At 31.5% G+C, this 10,970-nt stretch overlaps 1 protein-coding gene across 12 annotated transcripts; it reads left to right on the forward strand.

Annotated features, from left to right (window-relative positions):
• Window positions 1–380: 380 nt before the first annotated feature.
• Window positions 381–7,691, forward strand: LOC118179690 (platelet-activating factor acetylhydrolase IB subunit alpha2-like). 12 transcript variants are annotated; one of them, XR_015043984.1, is made up of 3 exons: window positions 381–556; window positions 4,216–4,384; window positions 7,442–7,691. XR_015043984.1 is itself a non-coding variant. In XM_085826780.1 (2 exons), the coding sequence occupies exons 1-2, from the start codon at window positions 749–751 to the stop codon at window positions 7,459–7,461; spliced, it is 585 nt and encodes a 194-aa protein (XP_085682906.1). In that variant the 5' UTR covers window positions 647–748; the 3' UTR covers window positions 7,462–7,691. The 12 variants fall into 12 exon arrangements, 3 of the variants coding, with proteins under 3 accessions (XP_085682906.1, XP_085682905.1, XP_085682904.1); XR_015043982.1 differs by having other exon boundaries at window positions 7,459–7,691; XR_015043983.1 differs by lacking the exon at window positions 4,216–4,384 and adding an exon at window positions 7,194–7,304.
• Window positions 7,692–10,970: the final 3,279 nt, after the last annotated feature.

Genomic DNA, 10,970 nt, shown 5'->3' on the forward strand with positions numbered 1-10,970 from the left:
AATAATAAATAAAAAAAATTTAATTGCACTGTAGTGATAGAGAAACATATAATGTATAGAGAACAGAATGTTACTTATCTGAATATTCCGTGTCAGGGCCTCTTTTGGATTTCTCGTGTTGATAGTAAACAGCTAACAAAACACCTGAAGTTTCGATGAAGCGAAGTTTCCTTTTTCAATTTGATGAATGAGACATTGCATAGGAAAGGTGCATTAAACTTTTTTAGAGAGTTGAAAATATTTAATAATTGTTTAATATGAAACAGTTATTTAAAATATTTCGGAGCTATGTTTAGACACTGCCTCCAGCTTTCGTGATCGCAGCGCCATCGACCCCAAGTGAACCGACAGACAGACAGACAGACAAAGAAGAAGAGTTTTACAGAATTCCGCAAATCGGAACCCGGAAGTGTGTTCTACGTTATCACCGGATATGTACCTTTGATATCTCCGTTGGCAACAAAGCTTGGCGAGCATTTGGCGTTATTTTTTTCCCGTAAATTTTTCCGCGAGGTCAAGAATTGGCGCTAATTTAGTGTTAATTAGCGAGTGTGAGGTGTGTATTTTTTGCGCCATTTTTCTCGCTTTCCTTCAGCTATTTATCTTCTTTTTTTCTATTAATAATTATTTGTATTTTGTTATATTTATGATTAGTGTTTGATTTTCATTTAATTATTAGTTGCATTTTATTTACAGCATATATAATTATTGATCTGTGTTTCGATTTGTAGTTGTTTGTTTTGCCGATATGCAACCAAAAAAGATGAAATTACTTATAATTGGAGATTCAATGGTTAAATATTTGGATGAATATTTACCGGCGAATCTTCTGAATTATGAAGTAGATTTACATTCTTTTCCTGGTGCAACGATAGAAAGGTTAAGACGTAAGATATCCTTTTTGGACAATCGATACCATTTGATTTTGGTACATGTTGGTACCAACAATTCGAATGACAGTGTTGAAGATATTCTTAAAAAGTACGATTGCCTCTTTAAGGATATTAAACGTTTGAACCCGAATATCAATGTTATCATTTCAGATATCCTACCACGTAATGAAGATTTTTTCACAACTTTAAATCAGCAAGTAGCAGCTTTGAACCGTTTACAAGTAATTAATAGAAAGATTGTAGAAATTAATTCTCAACTTGAAAAGTACTGCCAAAATCGAGAAGCGTTTTTTATTTGCTGGTCGTCTCATCATTTTGGAGCTAAGTTATTGGCTAGGGATGGATTACATCTAAACCGTCTGGGGAACAAGAAACTTGCGGCAGTTTTCCTGGATAATATGAAGATTGTTTTGACTTCAAAGCCAGTTTCTACAAAGGTGTCCTTTTGTATTGCGTTGTGTTTCATTTACTACATTGGATTTTCCACCTCTGAGTGATTCTTTTGTTTCTGCAAGCCCTTCTTATCCTCTCTATTCAACTGTTTTAAAGCATGGTTGTGCTGTAGATGCTACTAAGAAGGCTAATTCTGATTTGAGAAATGCTGCTAAAGTTGCTTCTAGCTCTCGGCTGAAGAGGGTTGCTATTTTTGGTGCTGGATCTCGTTTTAAATGTGTTGTCCATGGTGGTGACTCTCATTCGAAGAATGCTGTTAACCACACAGATGGTTTTAGTTTGCATCTGCAAAATGATACCACCCCTGGCTCACATCCGAAAAACGTTGCCAACCCAGATGCTAGCTCTCGGTCTCTTTGCATTGCTGGCCATGGTGGTGGATCTCGCCCAAGGAACGCTTCTGTCCATAGAACTGGTTCTGGTTTGCATGTAAGGAATGGGACTAAACATAGATGTCATCCTAGAAATGTTGCCATATGTAGTGTTGGCTCTCATTTTAAGTATGTCAATGGTTTTAGTTCACGTCCAAGGAATGCTGCCGTCCCTCGTTCTGGTTCTGATTTGCGTCCAAGGAACGTTGCTACCCCAGGCCTAAGTCCTGAGAATGTTGTCATTCTAGACTTGTTGGTGTCCGTGATACTGGCTGTCATCCGAAAAATGCTGCTTCTGGTTTGCATTCAAGGAATAATGTCACTCCCAGAATGGAAGAATAGAAATGATATCCTTGCTGATGTTGACTCCTCCAGGCGTGTTACAGTCCATGGTTCTGGCCGTTTTCTGAGGAGCAGTGCTAGTTCCACTGTTAATTCTTCTACGAACACTACTGTCCCAATTGCTAGTTTTCAGAAGAAACCAATTCGTGCTTTTGGTGATGGTTTGTGTCCAAGGAGGGATTTGACTGTTAGTGGCAGTTTGCATCTGAAGAATGCTGCTTCAGCTGTTTTGCGCCTAAGAAGTGTAATGGCCTACATGGGATCATCACTAAAGAATGCAGTCACTGCTGCTGGTTGTAGTGTACAGCAGGCAAGTGCTGTTTCTTTCAGTGATTGTTATCCATTGTATTGTGCTTCTGTTAGTGGCAAAGGGAGTTTAAAAAATGATTCAACAAATTTTGATATTTCACAACCTAAATTGTGTACAACAAAAGATGATTTTTACTCTGACTTTGCCTCTAGTTATGTTTTGCAGCAAAAGAACATTTCTATGACCAGAAAAAGCACTTCTTGTAGTTCAGGCCTAAGTTTCTTTCACTTTAATAAATTTTGTTTACTAAAAGATCATGTAGAAAGCAGTGAAATTAATTGTCAAGTGAGGAAAAATAAGTCTATGTGTCCTATTCTGACTGGAGGGGGGTCCGAAATTGACTGTAATGCACCATCGCTTTATCCTAGAAAATGTGATATTTGTAAAAAAAAACTATAAAACTAAAAATTCTTTTAATAATCATAAAAAAATTGCAAAGAAAAACTTGAAACTGAAAATTTTAAACTTTCAATAACTTCTCCTCAGAGTAATATTCTTATAAACATTGATAATGTATTGAGTGCTAAAAAATTAGAAACCAAAGAATGTATTAGTGATAAAATAGAAATGGCTTATCTTCGTAAATGTGAAATATGCTTGAAAACTTATAAATCGAAGAATTCATTTTATAAGCACAAAAAAAAAAAAAAAAAAAAAATGTTCAAATAAACAAGTACCTGATTTAAAACAAAATTTTTCATCTGTTTACCCTCGGAAATGTCTAAATTGTAATAAATGTTATCCTTGCAAATTATCATTTTTTAAACATAAGAAATTTTGTACAGAAGTTAATAAATTGTATGAATGCTTCATACCTGATTGCCATAAGTCTTTTACATATGTTTTAAATTTTAATAAGCATTTAGCAGATGAACATAATTTAAATAACTTAAAAGAATATTCATTTGAAACAATGAGTTATTTTCAAGATTGGCTAGAACTGGAAGGAACCTCGGCATTTACTTCATTCAGAAAGTTTTCTAAAGTAACGAAAAATTCTAAAACTTATCATTATTATTGTTGTCAGTTTACCACGCAAGGTTATTCTGATTTTGAAAAAAAAAAAACTAGTCGAAAAAATGAAAAAGGTACAGTTTCAAAAAGTGTATGTTGTCCGGTCAGAATATGGGCTTGTGAAGAAATGAATAAAATCTCTGTTTTTTACTTTCCTAAACATAATCATGAGCAAAAGTTTTAAAATTGTAAATATCAGCCATTGAAACAAAGTACGCGGTGTTTGATAAAAGCAAATTTACGTTTGTCTGTGCCTCCACAAAAAATAAGGGATATCTTACAAGATGGATCAGGAAATCGCGAGAATAGAAATAATTTCCCTGTAAAGGAAAGCTTTGTCTCCCGTAAAACTATTTCTGCTTATTCTAGATATTTAAACAATTCATTGCGTCCAAGTAGTGATGCAGTTTCTGTTAATTCAATCATTGAAACTTTAAAATGTGAAGCATACAATCCTGTGTTATTATATAAGCCTCAGAATAATTCAACTTTGTACGGTCCAACTGATCTAGATAATCTTCCAAATCATAAAGTATCGTTTGCTCTTGGTCTTCAGACGCGTGAACAGAAAGAAATGATGATAAAAGGTTGTACAGAGATTTTATGTATCGAATCTACACATAAGACTAACCAGTATGATTTTTACCTTCTTAATCTTATAGTACCTGATGAATTTGGTTGTGGCTATCCAGTTGCTCATTTTATTACTAATTTTCTAGATGCTGACACTCTTTATTGTTTATTTAATAGTTTAAAGTGTCGTGTACCAAATTTATATGTAAACTCTGTAATGACAAATGATGACAAAGTTACATATCCTGCATTTTCAAAGGTTTTTGGTCAAGATGTTAAGCATCTTTTATGTTCGTGTCACATACGCCAAAGTTGGTTCCGGCAACTAAATTCTAAAGTGGTAGATAAGGAAGTGCGACAAAAAATGCTAGGAGAATTAACAAATATATTACATGAAAGAAACCAGATCACTTTTCATGATCAAATAAGTAAGTTTTTGAATGACTATTCTAGGAAAAGTAGAGATTTTATTGAATATTTTTCTGAAAATTATAAAAATAGATTAGAGGAATGGGCTTTGTGTTATCAGAACTTTCCACATGCATTTACTGATACTAACATGTACTGTGAATCTTTTCACAATCAGTTGAAAACTGTTTATTTTAAGCGGAGACATAATAGACGATTAGATATTTTAATTTCTACACTTCTGACAATTGAGAAAGATAAATATTTAAATCATACCTATAAATTATACACTAATGTATCTCCCAGAAATTCCATTTCTTGTTTAAGTAGGCATCAGAGAGGACTAAAAATTAGGGACAGTGATGTAAATAAATGCTCTGATACTTCTTGGACTGTTTGTTCTCAGACAAAAAATGAAATATATACTGTGCAGCGTCTTTTTGAAATTTGTCCGTGTCAGGATTTTTGCTTTTATAGATGCCCTAAAGTATCATGTGTCTCATTGTGTAGTCACTTGTATCACTGCAATTGCTTAGATAAATTGCTGTGCAAACATATACGTAAAGTGCATTCATTCCTTAATAAACAAAATGATTGGGTGTTTAATCCCTCAGGGATTAATCTTGAATCGAATCAGAAATGCAATGAAAGTATGAAATCAATAAATGTGTATTCTGTTAATCATTACAATCCACAAAGTATTGAACAGAAAGTAAATGCATGTGAAAAGCTTGTAGAAGAATTACTGCAATTAATAAGACAACCAAAAGTCCAAAATGTCATGTTAAAGTGTGTTCATACAACATTAAATTCATTAGTTTCAGAATGTAGAGGAATTTTAAACTCGAATGAAAATTCAAGAGCAGTTTCAAGTGCATCATGTCCAGTTTCACCAAATCAAAAACTTAACCTGCAATTGTTTAAAACTTCTAAAAAGAGAAAATTACAGAAATGTCAGCAGAATAAGAATCAAGATTTTAATGATAATGTAGATGACCCAGAAATAAATGAATGTGTGGAAAAGAAAATTAAATTTAAAGCCGTAGCATTTGATTTAAATGACAGTGATAAATATCTATGTGATTTAACCAGTGTTGATCAAAATAAATCATTTTCCCTTCCATTAAAATCTAGCGAAGATATTTCTGAAAGAATTTTACAAATTGGCTGCTATAGTATCAATCGTATTGCTTTAAAGTCTTTAGATTCTTATATCAGTAAAAGTGAAGAATTTTTTATAAAATCGGTTTGTACAGATTTTGTTAGGGCGTGGTTATTTGATGTAATCATAAATGCATTTTTATACAAAATTTTAGAAAGTGATGATCAATATACTTTTGCTGATTCCTCGATTACCCAGCTTATCTTATCTGATGCATTATCACTTGGAAATGTTTTTCCTGTTTCTTTGAAATCTTTCAAATATTTATTGATTCCTGCTTGCATTGATTCTCATTGGGTTCTGATCATAGCAGATTTAAAGAAAAATACCTTTTATTTATATGACTTGTTAATAAATTCATGCAATCCAAAATACATAAACTTAACTAATAAATGGTCTAATGTAATTAACAGTGAGTTACAAATTAACGGTTCATGGGATATTCAGTGTCTACCGCATGCTTTACAAAATGATGAAAGCAGTTGTGGGGTCTTCATCTGTTATTATGCATTTCAACATGTAAATAAATTAGCCTTAAATCTTCCTTTAGATCCCTTCAATTTAGAAATTTATAATATTTATAATATTTTAACCGAGAATGTTCCACCTTGTACACAGGAAAAGATAAATTTATCTTCAGCAGAGCAAAACTTTTCAGTAAGTGTTAGAATGAATAAAGATTTGACCAAATCATGTTTAAAAATACATGATATTGAAATTACACCATATATGTTAAAATCTATAGATCCTTTTATAAGTAATGAAGAAGAATACTTGTTTAAATCTGTATCTTCATGTTTTCGAAAAGGATGGCTCTATAATACTATAATTGATGCTTTTTTATTTAAAATATTAAACAGTTATGAAGATTTTGCCTTTGTTAAGTCTAATTTACAAATTCCTAAACCAAATTTTTGTATTAAAGATCCATTACTAACAAGATTGAAATCAGCGAAATTATTTTTTATCCCTGCAAATTTAAATTGTCATTGGATAGTAAATATTCCAGATATGGTTTTTGAATTTTATGATCCACAAAATAAATCATGTGGGCAAGAGTATCAAATTTTAATTCATACATGGTGTGAGGTTTTAGCTAAAATATTTGCTACTAGCACTAAATGGAAAATAATTTGTCCTTCACATATTTTGCAAACTGATAATATGAGCTGTGGTGTTTTAGTATGCTACTATGCTTATCAGAGGATTAAAAATCAAAGTTTAAATACGCCAGTTAATATAACTGAATTCCGGAAATTGATATACAAGCATATAATTTTAAGTGATTGATATATTTAAAGAAATTTAAATTAAGAAATGTTTTTCAGGACAGCATTCCATTCCTTTGGTGATGCTTGAAAAATATAAAGTATAATGGACAAATATTTTGCAATTCATCTGTTGCCATACAGTTTCTATAAAAACACTTTTTTTTTTTTTTTTAGTTTGCTTTATTTTGTAATGATGTTGTATGGCCAGTAAACAAATAAAAATGCTTATGTTTGTATGTAACTTGGTAGTATAAGAGAAAATTGTTAAAGTAGGCAACAATGAACCCTTTTGGCCAGGGTGATACCCCCAATTGTGGATAATAGAGAATAGTTCATTTTATGTTAACAATGCATTCTCGGGGACCTACATGCCAAAATTTTCTCTTATTTTTAAAGAGGAATCAGAGAATTTGTACTTAACACTTCATCCCATTGACTGTGAAGGATTTCCTCAGGAATGATTAGTGGTTCTGCACCAATTTTCATGGCCAATGGGATAGTATGCAAGTACTGCAAATTTTTCTGTTCATAAATAATCTCATATCTGATCTCAATCTGATCATTTTTAATATTTCAGGCTTATGTTTGCAAAATGAATAGTGCATTGTTTTCAGTGATCTTGGCTGTTTCACAATTGAATTTAGTCTTCTTTATTTTTCAGTAAACGATTGGCAGGAATCTGGTATGTATTTAAAAGTCAAGAGCAAGCTCTGCCAGGAGAATTTTCTGAAACTGAAACTCATAAATTTTTGAGTAATATGGTTGAATAATAATATTTATGCTCTAGTCAAGGAATTTTATCTGATATGTCTTTATTTTCAGAAATAAAAGATGAATAAAAACTTTGTAAAATAATTATTATGTATTCTGAATAAAGTCTGGGGAAAAAAATTATCCATTGTTGAATTATTTTTTACTGAAAATTACTCCACATATTAGGAATTAGTCATATGTATGAAGCATAATATAAGTAGTGTTTCTTACAAGACATTGACTAATACATTATCCCAATTTCTTCTTAAATAAAATATATTTTCATTCTTTATTTCATCATCCATGATATCAATTGATTTTCATTGATTAAGATTAAAAAACACTATAGTCACTTAAAAATGTGGACACTTTTTTTTTTCGCTGGTTAATAAGAGTACTTGCATATTTGTTAAGTTTCAGTACGTAAAGCTGTATACAAATTAAACTTTCACACATTCCAATATCAAAAGAGCTACCAATAATTAGATATTTTAATTTTTCAACATTCAAAAACAAAGAAATAGGAGTGAACTTGCTGCTAATCAAAAAGATGAATATACTGGTCTTATAATAATTATGAAAAATGAGTGCTAAAGTTACAGCCCATTTTTTAATTTTTAACTATTTATTGCAAAATAAGGAGGCTTAAAAGTTTGTGTGTCAGGCAAAGGGCTTGTGGTCTTTCACACAGAAGAGTGTAGCCAGACTTATATTAAAGCATTCAGGAAATTAAATAATTTTAATTCTAGAATAAGTCTTATAGTTACTTAATAGTTAGATAATGCCTATTATTATTTCCTGTCATTACAGAAGTACTTGCTGAAATTTCTTTGTTTCCCATTTGCATGGATGGTTTCAAAGAGTTGAATTTTCTGCAGAACTCTTAATATTCATAAATTGTTTGACACATTAAAAATAAGTGAATATTTGCTCTAAGCATATACATGTATTTCATTTAAATTTAATAATAATAGCATATACATAAAATCCAGATTTGATTTAAACATTCATAACTAAAGAACAAACACTGCTTTTACAAAGACCATGTTTTCTCCCATTTTGCATCAGTTACAGTTATTTTCATGCACATGAGTATATTTTGAAGTGTTAAATTAATTATCATTTCTATTCTTGGATGCTCTATGATTCAGAAAATAAAACTTAATGCTAATCTGATATCTAATTATTAATCTACTAAACCAAAATAATGAGGTTTTATAGTGCATGAATTGGGCAAAAGTGTGCAGTTAAATCCAAACTTGTAATATTCTGTAGCAACCATTTGAAGTCACATTTCCTAATGTTTTCATTAAACGGAAAACTTTACAATTCTAACACATTCATAAATCTCTTAAATTTGTATCATAATATAGTAGGAATGGTTCTTGGAATTAAGTGTTAATTATTTCATCAATGTTGAACTGTGCTGTTTTTCTCTCACAGCATGAATAAATGTGACTGATTATAACAGCAACTAATATTGTGATATGCAGAATGGGGGTGTAAAAAGCCTACAACAAGCAATTTTAAATATTGGGTCTAGTTGAGCACTATTACAGATTGAAAACGTCAAAAGTATATGGAATAAAACCTGCATTTTTAGAAAATGAGAGGTTTCATAAATGAATACTGTAATGATATACGTAAGGAACCAAAAAATATTTTTTAGATACGAGATACTGTTCTGTATTGGTGTGTATGATTTATACTGAGAAACATGACACAAAAATTTAGATCATTTCAGATAGGATTTCACCAGAATATTTTGTGTTATGGTATATCATTTGTGTATGTGGAAGTGATCTGTTCAAGATTAAACTGTATTTTCATGCCAAAGATTACACCTGCAAAACATGAAACATATCCTATGAACTTTGCAAGGTATTAGCGAAACAAAAATAAGAATTGGTTTTGTTAGTGCAAATTAAATACATTATACAGTATCAAGTATATACCAAACATTTTCCAGATTTTTCTAAACTCGTAAGTAAAGACAAGAATACGTCCAAGTACAGTTTTAAAATACTACTACATATAAATAAAATTGTTGTGAACTGTTGAAAAAACTACAAAAAAAATTTAGATTTTACTATGTTAAACCACGTTGTGTTTATGGAGTATAAAAATTAACCGTGGCTTCATCACAAACTTAATATATCTATAAAAAAGATTTTGTACTTTTTAAAAACGTTACCATAGGTTCAATGCCATATAAGGTATTTAAAGTAGTGTTGTATTATACATAACAGCCAAACAGATGTGATTAGGGAACCTAGAAACATTTGTATAGATATAATTATTATATTCTTGTCTGTATTCATAAAAATGCTACAGTTAAGAACATGACTGTTATCTTTAATAAAATTCTGAAATAATTTAAAAGTTTCATATGTGCAGAGGGATATTTATAGATCATCTATTCAGGCATAATAGTTGTGTTACCTTTTGGACGTGAGATCCGAAGGCAGGAGTGCAGAATGGATGCATTTTGTACCAAGAATGGTTACTAAGCACTGGACGATCAGATTTCTAAAAAATTTTGAAATCAAAGAGAACTTTTTGTACCTTAGGTGCAGTGACTGCTAGAAGCAAACCACGTAGTCTGTGAATAGATGTTCCAAATCTTCAGTTAATGTGAGGCTGTTTCCATGAGTAAGGTAGCCCCTACATAATTTATAACATCCGATCCAAAAAAAAGTTAAAGCTTGGTTGTCACTTGTTAACAAACAGATTCACTAGTACAGAGTAGTGCACTAAATTTAAATAGCATTTTTAATTAAAATTATATTGAAGAACATGAATGCCTGCCAATGTTGTTCATCGCCAGAGACCTACAAGTTAAAGATCCCTGATATGTGATATTGCAGTAAATTTAGATACTTTTTTAAATTAAATTCAAGAATACTTGTACCCATGAAGATCACTACTGGCCTATGAATTGGCAGCCAGTGGAGATGAAAGCCTACCTAGTTTACCCCGCGAACGGGCTGGCTGCATGGGCGTTTTCGTGGTTTTCCTCATGTGTAACGTGTATACGAGCCAGTTTCCCTTAGAAAGTCCTCCATGAAGGCATCCCTCCCCTTAGCCAGATAGCCCTCGAGGCTTTGCCACAATCACACACACTACCTAGTTTACCGGTGTAAGACAGTGAAAAAAGGACTGAACAGATTTTAAAACTAAACTAAAGAACAGCAGTGCTCATTAAAAATATTGATGGTTATTGGCAGTCAGCCAAAAGGTTTCAGATACTGCAGATAATTTAATAACCTGCATAACATAACACTCCAAAAATTTTGGAAAGAGTTAATGACTTAAAACAACAAAGTACCAGTTTTTATGAGAAACAACCAGTTCTTTGAGAAATTTTTGTTTAAAAATTGGAAGGTCTCTGCAAACAACAATGAAGAGATTTTAGAAAAC

The sequence above is a fragment of the Stegodyphus dumicola genome, chromosome 11 (genome assembly GCF_044657685.1).
Source record: "Stegodyphus dumicola isolate Sdum_Otavi_A_Nest chromosome 11, ASM4465768v1".
NCBI classification, from domain to species: Eukaryota; Metazoa; Arthropoda; class Arachnida; order Araneae; family Eresidae; genus Stegodyphus; species Stegodyphus dumicola.

Bases quoted from the DNA above. Each gene is read 5' to 3' on its own strand.
- LOC118179690 (XM_085826778.1), top strand. From the start codon at position 749: ATGCAACCAAAAAAGATGAAATTACTTATAATTGGAGATTCAATGGTT. The intron at 1,331-7,441 runs GTGTCCTTTTGT...AATTGAATTTAG, and splicing joins CAAAGCCAGTTTCTACAAAG to TCTTCTTTATTTTTCAGTAA.